The sequence below is a fragment of the Gossypium arboreum genome, chromosome 3, assembly GCF_025698485.1.
Source record: "Gossypium arboreum isolate Shixiya-1 chromosome 3, ASM2569848v2, whole genome shotgun sequence".
NCBI lineage: Eukaryota > Viridiplantae > Streptophyta > Magnoliopsida > Malvales > Malvaceae > Gossypium > Gossypium arboreum.
The window spans coordinates 135848829-135869676 of NC_069072.1; the positions used below are offsets into that span (position 1 = coordinate 135848829).

At 33.1% G+C, this 20848-nt stretch overlaps 3 protein-coding genes across 3 annotated transcripts; all 3 read right to left on the reverse strand.

Moving 5' to 3' along the window:
- Positions 1-51: 51 nt before the first annotated feature.
- Positions 52-2288, reverse strand: LOC128290616 (LEAF RUST 10 DISEASE-RESISTANCE LOCUS RECEPTOR-LIKE PROTEIN KINASE-like 1.4). The gene is made up of 4 exons (XM_053026340.1): positions 1787-2288; positions 1339-1548; positions 764-1118; positions 52-340 (listed from the first exon to the last, which is right to left on the reverse strand). Exons 1-4 carry the CDS (start codon positions 2286-2288, stop codon positions 52-54), a joined length of 1356 nt encoding a protein of 451 aa, XP_052882300.1.
- A 2219-nt stretch (positions 2289-4507) lies between these two features.
- On the reverse strand, positions 4508-8525 carry LOC128290445 (wall-associated receptor kinase-like 8). The gene is made up of 4 exons (XM_053026029.1): positions 7649-8525; positions 6660-7439; positions 6216-6416; positions 4508-6016 (listed from the first exon to the last, which is right to left on the reverse strand). Exons 1-4 carry the CDS (start codon positions 8397-8399, stop codon positions 4821-4823), a joined length of 2928 nt encoding a protein of 975 aa, XP_052881989.1. The 5' UTR covers positions 8400-8525; the 3' UTR covers positions 4508-4820.
- A 1795-nt stretch (positions 8526-10320) lies between these two features.
- On the reverse strand, positions 10321-16385 carry LOC108476240 (dihydroxy-acid dehydratase, chloroplastic-like). Its single transcript, XM_017778389.2, has 14 exons — positions 15707-16385; positions 15482-15553; positions 14881-14928; positions 13744-13898; positions 13462-13656; positions 13269-13380; positions 13049-13118; positions 12895-12953; positions 12652-12775; positions 12452-12522; positions 11915-12016; positions 11537-11617; positions 10839-10997; positions 10321-10746 (listed from the first exon to the last, which is right to left on the reverse strand). Exons 1-14 carry the CDS (start codon positions 16226-16228, stop codon positions 10696-10698), a joined length of 1821 nt encoding a protein of 606 aa, XP_017633878.1. The 5' UTR covers positions 16229-16385; the 3' UTR covers positions 10321-10695.
- Between the last annotated feature and the right edge of the window lie 4463 nt (positions 16386-20848).

Consider the following 20848-nt stretch of genomic DNA (forward strand, 5'->3'; position numbering starts at 1 on the left):
TGCTAGCTTAGCAAATGCTTCTATATCTTCTTCTGGAGCGTACACTAAAGTTTAATCAAGAGCATCAAATAATGAATCCTTTTGCATTGAAAGCAGAAAAAAGGTTACCAAGCTTCTCACTTCTTCCTCTGATTGTGTTGAAAAATTGGGTTTTTGTCCTGTCAAGAGTTCAACAAGAACAACTCCGAAACTATATACATCACTCTTTTCAGTAAATTGGTTTGATCGAAAATACTCGGGATCTAAGTAATCAAAAGTTCCTTGTACTCGAGTAGTTACATGAGTCTTCTCCAATGCAATTGATTTAGGAGCCTCGGCTCCGAAATCAGACACCTTTGCTCTGTATTTATCATCCAAAAGTATGTTGTTAGATTTGATGTCTCGACGATAAATAGAGATGGAAGCAGCTTGTGAAAAATAAAATAGAATAAAATAAATAAAAATAAAGAACACATAAATTTTACGTGGAAACCCTTTCGGGAAAAAAACCACGGGCAGAGGAGAAGAAAATTCACTATGTCGAAAAATTTTTTACTCAAATACAAGAGGAATAGACTATGTCTATTTATAGGCTTGCAAAGCCATATTCTAGTAGGATTGAAACACCTTATCCTAATCAATATAAAATAGATGGAGTTTAATAAGGTTTAAAAACCTTATTCTAAAATAAAATAAAAGAAGTCTAGTTCTATATGGATTTTACTTTTATTTTATTTTCCATCGTATTTTATTTAAATAAGAATTTGGGTCACTTAATTCTAACACAGCTGAATGCAAGTAGGATAAAGCGTTAGCAGTTTCACTTGCAATTCGTAAACGCATTTCCCATGTCAATGGGAAGTCTTCATTTGGCTTATGAACGAGTTGATACATTGTTCCATTTGGGATGAACTCATAAACCAGCAAAGGAACTTTTGTTTCTAGGCAACATCCTAAAAGCTTAACTACATTTCTATGGTTAATTTGTGATAAAATTATCACCTCATTTATGAACTGTTCAAGCCTCATTTCATGCAACATATTCTCTTCAACCAACATATACTTTCTTCTGTTTAGTACTTTGTACAAACACCATGCACCAACTAGAGCAAATGCTGTCCCAATACAAGCGCTGCAACCTATATGTTATGGGAAGATTAATTTATCAAATAAGAAAAACTTTAAATATAAAGTAACATAATTCGTATTTTCTACTCATAAGAAAGCGAATTAATAGTCACTTGAGCAAGTGAGTTTAAGCACTCTTAAGCACACATCATCATCTTATTTAAGGGTTCTAGAGAGTTATGAGTATTGATAAAAATTATTGAAAATAAAAAGAAAGAAGTTAACACATACCTATAATGATCGGAAAATACTGTGATTTTTCAGACATTTTTTCCGTCACAAAGTCTACTAAATGAGATGGCTTGCACATATCTTTTTCATTTGAGTAATCATATCCATGAGGACATGATGATTGTGAAGAACAAGTGCTGTCAAGAGAATCGATACAAAGCATATAACAATACCTATATGTTATATCGCAATGTTCACCGGATTCTGCAACTTAAATGAATAAAACAAAGTTAGATCCGTATATAATACATCTTAATTATGGTTTAAAGATATCTAGTTCCTTTTCTGACCAAAGAAGATAATAGGACACCTTTGCATATATCAGTAGAAATGTTTATGTTGCCATTGTTACCCCAAGTGAAAACACATAGGTAGCTTAGGCTCAAGCTTGTCCAACAGTATTCACGATCCTGGCTGAAAAAATCGTTTAAACCACCTATAAACTTACACAACCCACGTTTTGGTGTGGCCCATTGCAGTGTTGCGGGAACGTGCGTCACTGTCCAAGTGTCATTGCTGTTTGAATTTATTGTCTTAAGGGAATCAAGATACCGGTGGTCAACAATAAAAGCAGATCTACACGATCTCCTACTAGCATTACTAGGATAAATACATTTCATGTTTATAGCGAAGGAAATTAGATCAAAAGGGACATCGGTAGCGCAATTAACATTGGACGTCGCAAAATTGGCACAAATGGGTTGCAGGCATGCACGAATAGGAAATTCATCCGTTAGACTATAAGAGAAAGTAGTCAAACTACCGCAACCTGCGGACATGAATATATTGTACTCAGTTGAGAATATAAACGGGGTTCCTTTTAAATTGATACGAACCCCATCAGTGTCTCCATCTTCCTTTCGGCAATTGAAATAAGTTATCGAATTGTTGATGGTAGCTGTGCCTTGCAGAACTGAAACATTAAGCAATTGCAGGTTGATGCTACTCATATAAAGCTTTGGCCCGTCAATAGTTTCATTGCAAGTTACTCTAAACTATTCATTCATGTAAAGCCCGACTTCTATTCCAAATGGATATATGGAATATCAAAATTCCCGCATCTTCTAACACAACCGAGTTGCAAGTAAGGTAGTTCTTTCTTGGCACTGTGCGGCTGCATAAAGATAAAGAATAAACCACGGTAGAAGTAACATGAAGAGCCTTATATTAAGAGTCAAATAGCATTTACTTATTTACTAAAAATGGACAAATTAATCATTAGACAAGGAGCAATTGATCCTTGTGTTAATCAATTTTTACTTTTATAGTGCTTTTAACAACGAATCACCAATAATTAATTAATTAAAATGATATTCAATGTATACTATATTTTCATTTAAGCACTTGTTTATTTTAGTATACATAATATTATCAATATATTCCAGGCATTGCTGCAACAATAATTTTTGTAGAAGTGATGATAGTAAGTAAACAGTTACGTACCTTCCAAATCCCATGGATTCCACTCCAGAACTGCAGGGACATGCGTCGTATCGATGCCTATAATTATATAGGAGAAATTTACAGTATCCCCTGTACAAACATCCTTAGACCATGACATGAAAAGGTCAATGTAAGTTATGAAAGCAGATGTGCATCTCTTTCTTCCTGGATTAATAACCTTCGTGGCGCTTGCTGTATAGGAAATGAGATTTTCAGAAATTAGGGAATAACAACCACTGAACTCGGAAGTCTGGCAGCTATCTTTTTTGTAGGCAGCTAGCGATTGGATCGGTTATATTGTTGCGGAAAACAGCAGCCAAATAGTAGCAGCCTACTGATCCAAATCGGTTTAAGCTGCTTGAGAAGAAAAATGGACTGCCTTGTAGGTTGACATTAGCAGGAGAAGTGGTTCCATTGTTACCTTTATTGTCACAATTTAGATAAATTACCGGATTGTTGACGAAGACGGTGTGGCTATCCTCTGACAAATCAAATATCTCCAAATTGATTCGACTGATGAAAGGCTTTGGCCCATTGGTGGTTTGGTTGCAAGTTACTCTAAACCACGAATTGTGATAGCAGCCAGTTCTTATTCCAAACAGGTACCAAATACGAACACTCCCACATGTTTCATTACAATCAGAATTGGCTGCTCTTATTCAGGGGTGAATTCAGAACAAATTTTCAAGCGCCGAATGAAATTTTAATTTTTTATAGTCTATACCTTTATAATTTTTAAAAAATTAAATCAAATTTTTATAATTTTAAAGGGGGCCGAAGTACAATTTTATCTTTACTCATTTAAATTTTTTTTAAAAAAATATAAAGACTTAAATAATAATTTTACATTTTATGGGTGTGAGGCTGTGCGACCCCTAATCCGCCTCTGCTTGTATCAGCCATGATAGTTGTAGGATGAAGTAAAACACCAAGCAAATGCCCATTCTCTCTCTTAATTTCTCACTTTGGATTGTGCATGAAGATTTTGTTGGATTAAGTCAATAAATATAGGCAGGAGTAGACTAGAGTATAGCAAAATCGAAGGTTCAAAGAATTTCTTAGCTCTTGCATGGTTAGGCCCAGCCAATTAGTTTTGACTTTAAAGCATGCACTTGTAGTCTACCCTTCCAGTACGTTCAGCCCTCAAGTAGGGTAAGGGTCAATCAATACACCATAAAATTTTGGATTCATATAATATTTAGCATCTTGACACTTTTTTTTAATTTAATATTTAAACTATTTTTGGTCTAATTTGGTACCTAAACTTGATATTTTTCTTAATTTGATATTTAAATTTGACATTTTTCTTAAGTTGGTACTTAAAATTTTTGGGTCTAACTTGATACTTGAATTTGATTCTTTTTCTAATTTAGTACCTAATTTATTTTTATTTAATTTGGTACTTTTCAACGTTTTACAAAGTACTCCAACATGCTAACAATATTATTTTTTATAAACTAACAAAAATAATCAATATATATAATTTTTTTTGTGTTTCATATATTCAATTAGTTTTAATTATAAAAGCAGATATTACTTGAACTCGACTTAAAAGAGTACCTTATATTGATATACTCAATATTTCTAAGCATTATATATATATATATATTTATATATATGTGTGTTAGATACATGCATCAAATACATATTTCATGTTAATAGAGATTTCTTTTGAAAACATAGAACTACATAGCTTTTGCCATCCTACATTCGAGTTGGGAAGCTATTCTATCAAATGTTTCACACTTTCCACCATTCACAAGTTTTATTCCATTCAAAGTGCAAATTAAATTTGTTCAACTTATATTTATCGAACTCTTGCAACAAAGGGTGCAAAACGAAAGCATACAAGTAAAAGGAAGCAGCTTACACATCTGAAACCAAGAAAAATAGTATAATCCAAAATGGCATACCAGTCCTGCAATCCCCATCAAGATACCCAATCTCCAAATGAATACGTATCACGGTTAGTGTACGTCCAATCTATCAACACATTATTTTTTCCTCGATTGAACCCACTCTGGTTCCGACAAGCATGACTATGCATCTAATGTCAAAGTTACACTATCATTCAGAATTAAACCAGACGTTGAACAAGAAGCCGTAGCTGAAAATTCAATCGTATCATCAATATCAAAATCTTCATCGGCACATTGTTCGATGGCATCAGCTTCTTCTGGTGATCTAATCCATTCCAGTTCCAATGCAACTTGTTTCATGGTGGGTCTTTTCTTTCCGTTAAGATTCAAGCATCTTTTTGCTAGCTTAGCAAATGCTTCGATCTCTGTTTTTGGACCGTCCTTAACAGTTCGATCAAGAACCTCAAATAACGAATCATTCTGCATTGAAAGTAGAAAAAAGGCCACCAAGCTTCTCACTTCATCCTCTGATTGTATTGAGAAAACGGGTTTTTGTCCTGTTAAGACTTCAACAAGAACAACTCCAAAACTATATACATCACTTTTTTCAGTAAACTGACTTGATCGAAAATACTCGGGATCTAAGTATCCGAAAGTTCCTTGTACTCGAGTGGTTACATGAGTTTTCTCCAAGGCAATTGATTTTGAAGTTCCGAAATCCGACACCTTAGCTCTGAATTTATCATCCAAAAGTATGTTGCTAGATTTGATGTCTCGATGATAGATAGGAACGGAAGCAGCTGAATGCAAGTAGGATAAAGCATTAGCGATTTCACTTGCAATTCGTAAACGCATTTCCCATGTCAATGAAAACTCTTCATTCAGCTCATGAATGAGTTGATACAGTGTTCCATTTGGGATGAACTCATAAACCAACAAAGGAACTTTTGTTTCTAGGCAACATCCTAAAAGCTTAACCACATTTCTATGGTTAATTTGTGATAAAAGTATCACCTCATTTATGAATTGTTCAAGCTTCTTTTCATCTAATACCTTCTCTGCCATCAATATAGGTTTTTTAATTGCCACAATGCTTCCATCAGTTAACATTCCTTTATAAACAGTTCCTTGGCCGCCTCGACCAAGAATTCGATTATCATTATAGTAATCTGTCGCCTTTTCTAACACATTTGAAGCAAACACATGTATGTTCTCAACATTACCATCATTGTTGGACAATCGCTGTTGCAGTAGTAAACCTCCGTTCCGCTTAAAGTATTTATGCTTCAACTTCATATCTTTTCTTCTTTCTAGAACTTTGTACAAACGCCATGTACCAAGCAGAGCAAATACCGTCCCAATGCTAGTGCTGCAACCTATACATGTAAAGGGAAATATAATTTATGTTAAGAAAAAACTTAAAAATATATAGTAACATGATTCATATTACTAAATAAATAACCATGGCTTGAGTTTTAACTTGGGATAGCGATTTTAGTATAAAATTGTAAATTTAATGAAGCCATATCTCTTTCTGTCATTAAAAAATAAAAGAAAATTAAAATTAACACATACCTATAATGATCGGAAATTTCTGTGATTTTTTCTTCGAAAAGAATGATGGATCATAGGATATGCGCATGCACATAGCTCTTTCATCCGAGTATTCATATCCATCAGGACACGATGTTGATGATGAACAATTGCTTCCGAAAGCATCCATACAAAGCATATAACAATACTTGTATTCTGTATGGCAATGACTTTCATCTAATCCTGCAAACATTTACGAAATGAATAAAATAAAGTCGGATTTATATATAATAGAAATACCAATTAAATAAAAGTTTATAGTGAGTGATATATCTAATTTTCTTTTCTTTTGTCCAAGTTTTCCTTATCCAATCCTAAACAAAAAATGCTATAGTAATGCTTCATATGAAAAGGTCAAGTAGCAAAACCATGTGTAATGGAGCCCATCGAATTGAAGCCGGAGACTTATATGTATCAATACAATACCTTGGCATGAATTAGTAAAAAGATTTTCGTCGACATTAATATACGTTGTGCAGACACATAGATAGCTTTGGCTTAAGTTTTTCCAACTGTATTTACGATCCTCGTTCAAAAATGTGTTTGAACCACTTGTGAAACACAACCCACGCTTTGGTGTGGACCATTGCAATGTTGTGGGAACGTGCGTCAACGTTGTTTTCTTCGAATTTATTGTCTCAAGTGAATCGAGATACCGGTGGTCAACCATAAAAGCAGATCCACAACTCTTGGTGTCATTACTAGGATAAATCTCTTTCATGTTTGCAGCAAAGGAACTTAGATCGGAAGGAAGATCCGTAGAGCAGCTAGTATCGGAGGCTAGAAAATTGGCACAAATGGGTTGCATGCAGGCACGAACAGGATATTCATCCGTTAGACTATAAGAAAAAGTAGTCAAACTACCGCAACCTACGGACATGAATATATTGTACTCAGTTGAGAATAAAAACGGGGTTCCTTTTAAATTGATACTAACCCCATCAGTGTCTCCATCTTCCTTTAGGCAATTGGAATAAGTTATCGAATTGTTAATGGTAGCTGTGCCTTGCAAAACTGAAACATTAAGCAATTGCAGGTTGATGCTACTTATATAAAGCTTTGACCCGTCAATAGTTTCATTGCAGGTTACTCTAAACCATTCATTCATGTAACACCCATATTCTATTCCAAATGGATATGGAATATCAACTTTCCCACATCTTCTAAGACATCCATCAAACCTGTTAGCTAGTGCGCACAGTTCAGCTGCATAGACATAATGAACGAAGCACCCATTAATTAATCAATTACTAATAAAAATAAAATTATCGAATTTCTGTTCAATATATTATATTTTCAATTAGGCAATATCTTTTTAACTTATTTATTGTGGTATATACATAATATTTTCAATATATATTCCCGGGATTGATGCAATAATGAATTTTGTAAAAGTGATAGTAGGAAATGGTTACCTCCCAAATCGCACGGGTTCCACCTCAACACTGCAGGAACATGCGTTGTGCGGATGCTTATACGGCGGAAAGATAAAAAATCCGATACAGCAACATCCTTCATCTCGCTTATATACGACACCAAGAGGTTATTGTAATTTATGAAAACAGATGCGCATCTGTTGCTCCCCGGTCCCGTATTATTGACCTCCGTCACGCTTGCTGTATAGGAAATGATATCTTCAGAAATTGGGGCATAACATGTTGGAAATGTAGTGCCACGTCTTCGATAAACACTGAACTCAGACGTCTGGTCGCTACATCTTTGTTGTAGGCAGCTAGCCATTGGATCAGTTAGATTGTCGTGAAAAACAGCAGTCAAATAGCCGCAGCCTACTGATCCGAGTCCGTTAAATATGCTTGAGAAGAAAAATGGACTGCCTTGTAGGTTGACACTAGCACTAGAAGTGGTGCCATTGTTACCTTTATTGTCACAATTTAGATAAATTACCGGATTGTTGACGAAGACGGTGTCGCCAATCTTTGGAAAATGGAGTAGTAGCTCCAAATTGATTCGACTGATGAAAGGCTTTGGTCCATTGGTGGTTTGGTTGCAAGTTACTCTAAACCACGGATTGTAATAACAACCAGTTCTTATTCCGAACGGATACCGGATAACAACACTCCCACATGTTTCATGACAGTCTGAACTGGCTGCTCGTATTAGCCATGGTAGCTGCAGGATGAAGTAAAACACCATGCAAATGCCCATTCTCTCTCTTAATTTCTCTCACTTTTGGTTGTGTATGAAGATTTTTGTTGGGTCAATATAACTATATGGTGTAGGAGAGTAGCGTATAGCAAATCGAATGTTCAAAGAAATTTCGTAGCTCTTGCGTTGTGTAGACCCAGTTTCAGTAGGTTTATCCCTCAAGTAGGGTCAGGGGCAATCAATTTCTAACCCATTTTTTTGCCACGATACAAATTTTATCATAATACATATTTATAAAAATATTTATATTTATATAAAATTATTAAATTGTTAATATTGATATAAAAATACAAAACTTCATATAAGATTAGAAAAAAAATGATACAAATATAAAAAATTGAATTTATAATAATCTTTAGGAAAATAAAGATTTATTAATTTCATCAAATTATATTATTAATAAAATAGGTCTGAATATGAATAAAAATCATGTATGACTTTCCTTTTAATAGTCAAATTCGGAATATCAATATGGGATTCATGTTTGACTCAATATTTTCCATTAAAATTACGTAATGGAAATGATAAAGGCTCAATGATGTAATTTGATTGAATTAATGAAAATTAGCCCAGTTTGAGTATTCCTCCCTTCATTTTCCCCTTTCTTTCCAGAAGCACAAGTCTTTTGAGTTTATAGCAGTGGAAATTGTGATAAAAGATAATGGTGACATTACAGTTAATCATGGACCCGTGGAGGTTACGTTTCGAGATTATATTGTTCTTCACTGTAAACCACGAATTGTGACAGCAACCAGTTCTTAATCCAAATGGGTACTGAATACGAACCCTCCCACATCACATGTTTCATTACAATCAGAACGGGCTGCTTGTATTAGCCATGGTAGCTGTAGGATCAAGCAAAACGCCATGCAAATGCCCATTCCCTCTCTCACTTTTGATTCTTTATGAAGATTATGTTGAGTCGTTAAGTCAGTAAATATAAGCTGGAGGAGACCGGAGCACAGCAAAATCAAGTTCAAAGAAATTTCTTAGTTCTTGCATGGTTAGGCCCAGTGTTCTAGTAATTAACTTCAGCTTAAAAGCATGCACTAGTAGTCTACCCCTTTCAGTACGTTTAGCCCTCAATCATGTTACAATATGATATATTTAATTATTACACCACTTTCAGCAAAACCAATATATGGCCTCCTGGTATACCAAGATAAAACTAAAGTTTTACGGTTTCCCCGGTATGATTTTGGCTATCTCAGGAAATAGACTATGGGTTCGGGTTTTCCTTTTCTTCTTATTTTCAATTTTTTAATAAATTTATTTCTTCTTTTTAAAACTTTTTGTCAAAGCTGACATGGATTTTCAATATACATACTCCAATGAAAAATAGCCACATTTATTGTCAACATGATAAGATTTTCGAATAACCAATATTAGTGTAGTTTATAAAATACTCAATATTGTACCTGGATATACAATTTCAAATTTATTACTATTTTTAAAATATTTATACATGTAAAAATAGTTCAGTTAATATGTAAATATTAATTTTAAATTTATTACGTTGAATAACATGATAAAATGATTATATTATATTTTAAAAGTAATCATAGAAAAAGTTGAGATAAAATTTATTAAAAATAGTTTAAAATCGGTACAGATGGAAACACAATAATACAACCAAAACTAGAATTAGTAGTTTTAATTTACTACCAAAACGGAATGTTACAGCCAATACAAACAATGCCAGCATAGAATTAACTAAGTAATTTAACCTATTTGTTTCGAAATTAAATGTAAAGTGACTTAATTGCTTATTTTTCTTTGACTGAATTACTCCTTACTACAATTTTGTCAACATGCCAACATTAATCTATTTGTTTCAAAATTAAATGTAAATCGACTTAATTGCTTATTTTTATTTCAGGAGGACTAAATTACTACTAAAATTAAATGTAAAAGGAGTAAATCACTTAATAGCTCATTTTTATTTCAGAATGACTAAATCACTACTAAGCTAATAAAGACCACGCCACCAAGGTAGTTTAACCAAATTGTACCTTTGCATATCCCAACTCTTTTTCTTGTTCTTTTTTTTTTTTTTTTTGAAGACTTGGGAAAGCAAAAAAATAGAAAGCTTGTCTAGAAAGAAAGTCATTGCAATCCCTAAATGAGAAACAAAATTACAGAAATGAAAGATTTGATACCTATTACAACAAAATTGCAGTTCTAGAGCTAGGAGGACACCTAAACCCACCTGCAAATTTCCTCATGCATCGACAACGCCATGCATCAATTCCGGTCCATTTTCACTCTGTTTTAATCCGGTTGGCTATTATTGCCTCTATTCATCTGTCACACACCCCACTGAAGCTGGTTGCACATTCTTAATGTACTGAAAGTGGAAAAACATATGTTCATTTAGCAACCTACTATTGATAACATAAGCAATACATGGTTCCGATGCAAGAGATTATCAAGCACTACCTTATGTAAGACACCTCTGTTAGCCTTGTAAGGAGGTGAAGTCCACTTCTTTCTCCGCTCGTTCAATTCAGCATCTGTCAGCTCTACGTTTATGGCCCTCTTTTGAACATCTATGCTGATGAGGTCCCCATTTTGAACAAGACCAATGGGGCCACCTTCCTATAAAAGCAAACCCAATATCCAGCATCTAGATATATTAGGGGAGCAGAGCAATTCTATATGATAAAGACAAAAAACCAGAAAATAATCAGGGGCATACTGGTCCTAGTAAAATCTATGTTACTCAAACTCGGGGTTTAGAGCCATTAGGGTGTGCCTAGCACTGATATACTCCATTTTTTTTTAAAGCGTTTGCATATAAATCAAATACATCTTTTATGTTAATGAGATTCATTTGGGAAACATAGAACTCCGGAGCTTTTGCTATCCTACATTCGAGTTAAGAAGCTATTCTGTCAAATGTTTCACACTTTCCACCATTGACCAGTTTAATTCCATTGAAAGTACAGATTAAATTTGTTAACTCTTGTTTATTTTAAAATTTTCAGATCTTTGATTTTGTCAGGGATGCAGGATAAGGCATATTTTTATAGCTAAGAAAGTAATACATAAAAGATAACACAGACTAAAATGCACAATTTTAAACTTTCATTGGAATGCAAAAATTATCTTGCTGTTCGAGTGAGAAATTACTGCACCTGTGCTTCAGGGCATATGTGGCCTACAACGAATCCATGTGAACCTCCAGAAAACCTACCATCAGTGAGCAATGCAACATCCTGCAGTATTCGCTTGCAGTGTTTGAATCAAATACCATTTTCAAAGGCAGAATAATCACATCGGCAATTACAAAGATCCAATTCAAATTGAAAGTAAACTGTAAGGACAGTAAAAGGAATGCTCCAAAAGGTACAGGTTTTGCAACGTTTTGCAGACCAATTCAACTAACTGTGCTTCTATAATCACAGAATTTGAGATCTTGCATTTTTGGAAAAAATATAGAATAGCATCTGAGCAGATTAACAAAAAAATGTAGGTCACTGGTGGCAAGCCACTAGGACTTCAAATCACAATACCTTCCCAAGACCTGCTCCCATTATAGCACTTGTTGGTGTCAACATTTCAGGCATGCCTGGTCCCCCCTTCGGTCCCTCCCCTCTAATGACTACTACTTTTCCCTGGAAATTTACAAAGCATAAAATATTTAGAGTTTAGCCAATGCAAATAGATATACAAGGAATGCAAATTCAAACTTGCATTCTTGACTGAAAGGTAAACAAACAAAGCTTATGGTGAAAAATATATGTGCAATAAGAAACCCTCAACCTTGCCACTTTAAGACGATCAACTTAAGCTCACCAATAAAACTCAGGGTCTCATAGTCATAGTAATTTTTTTTTCTTTTTTATAACTTGTATTTATCAAAAAGAGAGGAGGAAAATCCTGCAACAGAGTCAAACTCACAGCAAACAAGTAAAATGAAGCAGCTTACACATCAGAAACAGAATGCAATTAAAACTTCTCACTCAATTGTTAATAAAAAAAACTCAGCACATGGAGATTCCCGTTCCTAACTAATTATATAAAAATACTACGCTGCTTGACTCACATACCTTAAAACTTGAAGGATTTTCAGAGATGGCAGCTAGCATAGCTTCCTCTCCTTCAAAGACAAGTGCAGGTCCTAAAGAACAATTTTTGAAATCATTACATATGCAGGTAGACTAGATTCTGAATTATAAAATGTTCTGGCAGTACAATTAACATGAAGCACAAAGTTAAAATTAGAAAGAAGGAAGAATAAAAAGGGAACCAGAGAAATAGAGTCCTTCTTTTCCAGTAATTTTTGCTACAGAACCCTCAGGTGCAAGATTCCCTCTTAATATTTGGATGTGCCCTGTTTTCTTGATGGGATTTGACACCGGTCTTATGATATCCTGGAAACGAATTTTGAAGATTGATCAGACTAATTGCATCTTCCATTCAACAAATCTCGATTTTAATATGTTGAAGGAGCCTAGTCTATTTTTGGTGAAAAATAATCAGTACAACCAACCTGTCCATCAGGAAAACGGGGGTAGCTTTGTGCATTTTCTGCCATTGTCTTCCCGGTCACTAGAATGGAATTATCATTGTATCAAAAATATTGAATATTAAAGCTCCAATATTGCAATAAACAAAGAAATGTAGTAGAATCCAAACTGGCATACCAGTCATGCAATCCCCATCTAGATACCCATGCTCCAAAAGAAAACGAATCACAGCAGGTGTTCCTCCAATCTATCAAAACGTTATTTTTTCCCATGTGTTGAAAAGAAAGAATAGACAACATATACCAGGAAAGTTATTAGAGTCATGATCCATAAGCTCTGGAGGAAAAATGAAACTTGAAAGAAACGAATAATTTAGAAGATAAGCAGTTATTTATACCTTGTGTACATCCTCCATGACATATTTGCCACTGGGCTTCAAATCAGCCAGAAAAGGAACCTCATCACTAACCTTCTGAAAATCATCAAGAGTCAATTCTAGACCAACAGACCTGCCATGATAATTCCACAACTCATTTCCACAAAATTCCAATAATTTTGAGACCCAAGGGATATCTGCCATAAAGTCTTACCTTGCTATGGCAATTAAATGTAACACAGCATTGGTTGATCCACCTAGGGCCATGACAATAACCATTGCATTACGTAAAGATTTCCGGGTGATAATATCCCGGGGTTTTAAATCCATTTTTAACAATTCTAGTAGATACTTCCCAGCCAAACGGCATTCATCCAATTTCAATGGGTCTTCAGCAGGTATTGAAGAGCTTGTCAGGTAGAAAAAGAAAATGTAAGAAAAAACGGCAGAATGCCAAATTCACAATCAAAATGATCCTGTGCGAGCATAGTTGTACCTGTAAGGAAGTGACATTCCCATAGCTTCAATTGCAGAAGCCATGGTGTTTGCAGTATACATCCCCCCACAGGCTCCTGCTCCAGGGCATGAGTTAAGGATAACATTCTTTCTCTGCTCATCACTTATTGATCCACTTACATACTCTCCATAACACTGCATGGCCAATCAAAAAATAAAAAGTTACAAGGTTATCAAAATACTGGTATTTTCAGATAAATCATGCCATAAAGGTTAATCTTTACATATTAGCATATGGTAGAAATTTTAATGATATTGCTTGATCATGACAAACTTCAAACAGTCAGTTGGCCTTATTTTAATCCTCAAAGTCATGAAAACAGGGGAAGAAGAACAAGAGTGAAAAGCAAAAGCAAACTCTGCCCCTCAAGGGTGAGTACCACTTCAGTTCAGAGACAGAGTAAAACCAAAATAAATGTAACAAGAAAGAGCCTCAAAGTTTCACTGTGTTAGCACCAGAGATGAACTAACTGAACTCACAATCTACAAACTCTGTCAATACTTCAATTCTCAAGCAGAATTTTGGAGTAATAGCAAATAGAAAGATGTGACATTAGTTATTACCAGAAAATGCAAGAGTTATCCTTATTCAATAAAATAACTTCCAAAGACAAGGTAAATAGAGTGTCACCCATTACAAACCAAAACAAAAAATAAAGTATAAAAGTAGGCACTTATCTGATATACACCACCATGAGGTTGATTGTACACAAACACAGTGTCCACGTACAAAAACTCCTCCAATTCTAGAAATGTAGATTTAGCTTTATATGTTTTATTTTAATCTTAGATTGTAATGCCCTCATATGTACTTACCAAAAAAAACCATAGATCATGGAAAACACTGCATGTATATATCTAAGTGTAATTATCTACATAAAAGATCATCATATCCTCGTAATTTCCCAAGTTCCACACACTAATCCAAGAAATTTTATTGCAATTGTCACTCCTAAAATCAAAGAATTAACAGACACCAAGGGTCTGAAAAATATTAAATTGAGAGAGGCACAGCAACTCTGGAACCAAGCAAAATATCCAGCTAATATGAAGGTATAAAGAGAAAGAAGAAATAAACTAGCATAAGAACATTCCTATAGCATATCATTGTGCTTACCTGGAAGGCAGATACTATATCGAATGTATTGCCTTGAAAATGACCGGGCTGCAAAAAAAGAAGTATAAAAATAAATAACTCATTGAAATGAAAATTCGATGACAATGAAAGGGAGAACCAGAGCAACAGATTGTACAAATTTCATTTAACACATTACTGCGTGATGGCCTAATATATTTCTGTTTAGCACTTAGAATGTTTAGACTTAATTTTAATATAACCTATAACAAAATTGCCAGTACACCCACATGGTATACTAAGCCAGGTGCATACATTTTTTTAATGGTGGGTATGCATTGATAAGAGAAATCATGCATATATAATATATATACTGCAACTTAGAAAGAAAACAAGCATTCATTCGAATGAATGCTTTCCACTTTGAAACCAATCCTTGTGGACTTATCTAATGTAACAAGGGTGAAATGTGTATTTGTTTTAAGAATTTTAAAGAGCAGCATTGATTTACCAAAGAACACTTGCAATAGAAAGTTATAGGAGCAAAACTAATAGATATAAAGCCTAAATGAGGCTTTTGCAACTGAAGAAAAAAGAGCAGTTGATCTACAGCAGTTATAGTAGACAAAGCAAAGCAGCAAACCTTGATGGTTCCACCATAAACCATAATACTTGGCCGATTGAGCCTCCCCATTGCAATAATTGTACCTGGCATCTAAAGAACTAGCTAATATAAGATTGAGATGGTTGTAAAATTGTTAAAAAACCAACATATTTCACATTATAATTTATAATTGTTGAACTTTTCTCGAAACACAAAAGAAATAAAAAAACACTACTACTACTACATTTGGATAATAAAGCTTACATTTTTATCACAACCAGGAATAGAGATATTCCCATCATACCACTGAGCACTCATAACAGTTTCAATACTATCAGCAATCAAATCCCTTGACTGCAAACTGAAGCACATCCCTCTCGTCCCCATCGAAATCCCATCGCTGACCCCGACCGTATTGAATCTGAACCCAATCATCCCGGCCTCCTCAACGCCCCGTTTCACTTCCTCCGATAGCTTCAACAAATGCATGTTGCACGTGTTCCCCTCGTACCAGACCGACGATATTCCCACCTGGGGTTTCGACATGTCATCTTCCGATAATCCGACACCGTACAACATGGCCTGGGATGCGCCTTGTGACTTTGGCTCCGTTATTCTCGAGCTGTATTTGTTGAGCTTTACCGCTGAGGGAGAAGGAGGTTCTGCTGTTACTGTTGCTTGGGATTGTGCGGTAACGCTAAGACATTGGCGGCGGTTGGGAATAGCGGTGGCTGGCTTTGTGGCGGGGAGGACGGTGGTTCGGGAGGACAGAAATGTGGCTTGCATGGCTGCGGCGGCGGAAGTGAGGGTTTAAGTTGGGGATTAGGAAAGCTGCAACCCTTTTGCTTTACTGCTTGTAAAAAGTGACTGTGCTAGGCACATATCATGCTCGTGCTTTACAGTTTATCTATAACGTATAATCAACAAACAAACAAATTGGACCCAGAAGGAAACAACAAAACAAACAAAAAAGTTTGGCTCCTGTCCTTATTTCGGGGGTTAAATTCTGATATGAGTCCCTGTAATTTGCAAAAGTTGTGATTAAATTTTACTATTAATCTCTATGCTTTTCAAATTAATCAATTTTAACTCCTATACTTTTTAAATTTTGATCTTGACAAGAATAATTATCATTAATTCATTAACTGAATTTTTTAGTGAGAAATTCATAAAAATAACAAGCTGACATGACATTACACATATCATAATATGTTAGTCGCATCATATTTTGAAAATAGCAAAACTTAACTAAATGAACTTAACAATTATCATTCGATGAGAATTGAAATTTTAAAATTTAGAAAATACAAAATTAAAATTGATAAAATTAAAATACATAAACTAAATCCACAACTTTTACAAAATACGGGAGCAATAAAAAATTTTAACCTTAACTTTTTGTTCATTGTTATCTAAACACAATTTTAATCGCCATTTATAAGTTTGATTTTGACAATTCATTGATAAATTTACACATTTGAAGTGTGATAATTAGCATATTATTAGACAAAATCTCAACTCCGCATTACTCTATAACGATCAAGAATTTGTTTTGTTTTACGAATTTGAAGCTCTCAAAAGTTTAAAAATTCTCGATCTAACCACCACATCCTAAATCAAGTTCTTCTGCTTTTCTTAAATTAATGAAGTAAAATTTTAACAAAGATATGAAATAACTTAAAAATAAAAGGTAAGAAATAAAATAATAATTTATTCAAAATATAAACAAATACTTCAAATGAAAATTATCAAATTAAAAACTGTAATAGTTACCACCTATCTTATGTTTGCTTGTTAATTAAATAAATGAATTTTCAAAATGTAATTTTATTAATATTTAAAGCTTGGATATATCAAACTCACGAGTTATGTTTATTTATTAATTAAAACTATTTTATTTTAAATTTAGATGATGTTTTAAAAGATTCATACATAAATTCACTTGCTTGTTAATTTAAGATCCAAATTCGATTCATTCATAGAAAATATTGTTGTTGTTGTTGTTAATGAATTGCACGTGTCTATTCACGGCTCGAATATCCAAATCACGAGGAAAGAAGTTGTTTTTATTTTTTCAAGTTCAAAATTATATGAACGTTGACAAATTAATTTAATAATGACTTAATATAACATTTGCTGCATAAATTTGATTTTTTTTAAAATTTGATAATTAAGCTTTTGTTGGTTCAAACTGATATTTCAACTAGACATTTTTTCTTTAATTTGGTACTTAAGCTCTGTTTTTCTTCTTCTTCTTTTTGTTAAAATTGGTAGTTAAATTTGTCAAATGTTATACAAATTATTTTAATATATTAGCAATGTTACTTTTAAGAGATAACAAAATTAATCAATATATGACCCACATGCGACAGATGTCATGAATTTTTTTTTTTGTATTTTAAATGTTGAATTACTTTTAGTTTAATTTAACATAATTAATTTCTTTTATTGTGGGTTTTAAAACTCTTTTTTTCTTATTCAATATCCATTCATTAAGCATAGCTCAAAGCACAATTTTTTAACACGGTTAGGCCATACTTTAAGCATGTAATCCTCCTTGAATCATTTCTGTCATTAATAGTGTATCATTTAGCGAAACATAAGAAACTCCAAATAAATGTAGTCATTCATGTCATTTGCCACTTATTGATCATACAAAAAAAACTAATGTTGTTAATGTTTTTGGATAATTTGTATAACATTTGACAAGTTTAGGTATTAAATTGGACAAAAAAAAACCTAGGTCCGAATTAACAAAACAGGCTAAGGTTAAATGCCAAATTGGACAAAAAATTTCAGTACTAAATTAGACAAAAAAAAATTTAAGTACCAAATTAAAAAAAAAATGACAACTTTAAATACCAAATGTTATATACTAAAATAAAATATAATATTAGTTTTTTACCTGTTCAATATACGAGCTTACTTTATATATCAGTCCTAAAAGCCATTGAGATCTATCGGAATTTGAATCTAATAATAAGTTAATTAATTATTAAATAAATTCAAATAATTTAAAGTGTACATATGGTAATATTAATTATAATTAAAATTTATTTTCCTTTAATTAATAATATTGTAAAGTAGTACATATAGATATAGTCTATATATTGTGAATACTATAATATTTATAGTTAATTAAGGTTGTTTATAAAATCTAATTTTAGGAATGGAATATTTATTACAAAGGAATAATAGTTAAATAAGGGTTAGTTTTAAAATATTTATAAAGATTTTAAATTAGCATAATATTGGAGTATCAATAGTGTATTAAAAAAATGTAATAAGGACGCAATTTGATACGGGTGTAAAATGCAAGCCCTAATTGTGTAAAATGGAGGTTAATAATTATAGACATAAGTAAGCCTCTTTCAACCATATAAGTGCAAGATGAGCCTATGCAAAAGATTTGGTTAAGATATGCTAGATTCCAACAAATATACAAATGGAACTTAACCGTATATGTCCTCCAATTATATCTTCCAGATCGTCCACACTAACAATCCATCATTCACACCTCCAAAGGGTGATTTTAGTAGATAACCAAATATAACACTTGGGCTAAGAGTCAAGTTGGTAATTTTTCTTACATCTTCCCCTCTAAGAGCTTAGGTATCGTATACGCCCCTAAAATAAAGAGCTTTGAATACTAGAAGAAAAGCACCTATACCTAGCAAAATTAAGTGAATACCAAAATTGTGGTCATTTTATTTCTATCTTTCCATACATAACCGAGAAATGGAAAAAATTCTTCAAGAGTTTTAAGTCCCAGAAGTGCATGATAAATACCGTCAAAGCGATTTTTTTTGTGTGTTTTTTAACATTAATTTCATAATAGGTTCTTATAATATTCGTTCTTTTTAACACAATGCATAGAACTATCTATAGTCCTCCCCCACCTTTAAATAAGAGGATAATGCGCTTCAACACACTCAAACTCACGTTTTGCTGTATTGGCAACAATATTAATACCAATTGAGCTAAGACAATTGTTCATGTTAATGTTCATATTCATATTTATCGAATATTAATTTTATTTATTTATTCTTTTCGTAAATAAAAGGATATGATACGAAATCTGTGTATCATATTGCTTTAATTACATTAAAATCGGTTAAATAAATTGTTTTAGAATGTTTTGATACTTTTATCAGTTTTAGTACTCTAAATGATAAGCATAAATGCAATTTTCATTAAAGCTTGCATGAATGTTTTTTTTTTTTTTCCGATTTCAGTATTTGACAAATTAAAGATTTCTAATCCAAAAACTTTCTTTAATTCGGATTGTCATCATCAACACATAAAAATGAGGGATGGTTTTATAAATATGTTAAGAAACAAAAAATTTATGCAGCATAAATTATGTTATTTAAAAAGGAATAATTGTTTTATACTCGTATCCATAATTAAAACGATAAAAATTTGAACCCATGTGATGACTTGATGGTTAAAGGTGTTTTTCGTCTCAGATGCAATCTGGGCTCGAGTCACACTAGTCGCGTTTGTTATTCGGGCATTGTCCTATTATTATAATTCACTAATTCACAAAATAATAATAATAATAATAATTTTGAAATATAAAAATGGTTTTTAGAGTTTTTTTTTAATGTGGTTTATTTAAAACTTTGTTTAAAAACACATGTAATTTCTTATTGATTTATGTATTATTATGAATTTTCACTTGAAATAAAATTAACATGGTATTAAGGTATCTAGGATAAAAATTTTTATAATGTTAATTTTTTAACATTTAGCACATTATTTTGTAGGGTTTTTTTTCCATACAACGGAGAATATTATTGTAACTGAGAGCAATAGGGAGTTGCTTGTGATGGAGGGAGATTCAAATTCTATCGTTTTATGGTGGGTTTGGTTAGACGGTGGGGTGTGGTGCAGTACGTTTAGCTTACTTTTTGTCTCACGCTACAGCATCACTATAGTATCTAATCACCGTTGTTTTTACGCTAAACACCGCTCATCCAAACTCACCCTTAGATTTGTTAATATTACAACTGATTGTTGTTGATTTTTGGAACTTAGGTTTTCTACTTCCAATGGTTGGTTTTTGTTCCATATAATGTAGGTTAATAATGATCAAGCTTCTTATGTTGTATTAGTTTTGTTTAACAAATTATTAAAGGAGGAGATTGTTGAAAAATATGGAAAGACTAGAGAACTGCGCCTGAGGGAGTGATAAACATTATTTGTGAGTATATTTGATTGTTAAACCTTCGTGTTGTGGTTTTACATGCTAAGTTAACATGGGTGAATTTAGTGGTGAGAGCTCTAGTCTTCAAAAGTACAAGAGTGAGGAAATTGTCACCAGGGTGTGATAAATATAGGTCACTTGTTGTAAGTGTTTGAAGATAATTGATACTTCTCATTGAATTAAGCCCTACAGATGTA

Coding starts and splice junctions, on each gene's coding strand:
- LOC128290616 (XM_053026340.1), bottom strand. CDS start 2,288: ATGAGTAGCATCAACCTGCAATTGCTTAATGTTTCAGTTCTGCAAGGC. Junction 1,549..1,786: donor CACACCAAAACGTGGGTTGT/GTAAGTTTATAG, acceptor TATTCATTTAAG/TTGCAGAATCCGGTGAACAT. Junction 1,119..1,338: donor GTATTTTCCGATCATTATAG/GTATGTGTTAAC, acceptor CATAACATATAG/GTTGCAGCGCTTGTATTGGG.
- LOC128290445 (XM_053026029.1), bottom strand. CDS start 8,399: ATGGGCATTTGCATGGTGTTTTACTTCATCCTGCAGCTACCATGGCTA. Junction 7,440..7,648: donor GAACCCGTGCGATTTGGGAG/GTAACCATTTCC, acceptor ATGTCTATGCAG/CTGAACTGTGCGCACTAGCT. Junction 6,417..6,659: donor TTTTACTAATTCATGCCAAG/GTATTGTATTGA, acceptor AAATGTTTGCAG/GATTAGATGAAAGTCATTGC.
- LOC108476240 (XM_017778389.2), bottom strand. CDS start 16,228: ATGCAAGCCACATTTCTGTCCTCCCGAACCACCGTCCTCCCCGCCACA. Junction 13,381..13,461: donor CATTTAATTGCCATAGCAAG/GTAAGACTTTAT, acceptor TTATCATGGCAG/GTCTGTTGGTCTAGAATTGA. Junction 13,119..13,268: donor TCATGGAGGATGTACACAAG/GTATAAATAACT, acceptor ACGTTTTGATAG/ATTGGAGGAACACCTGCTGT.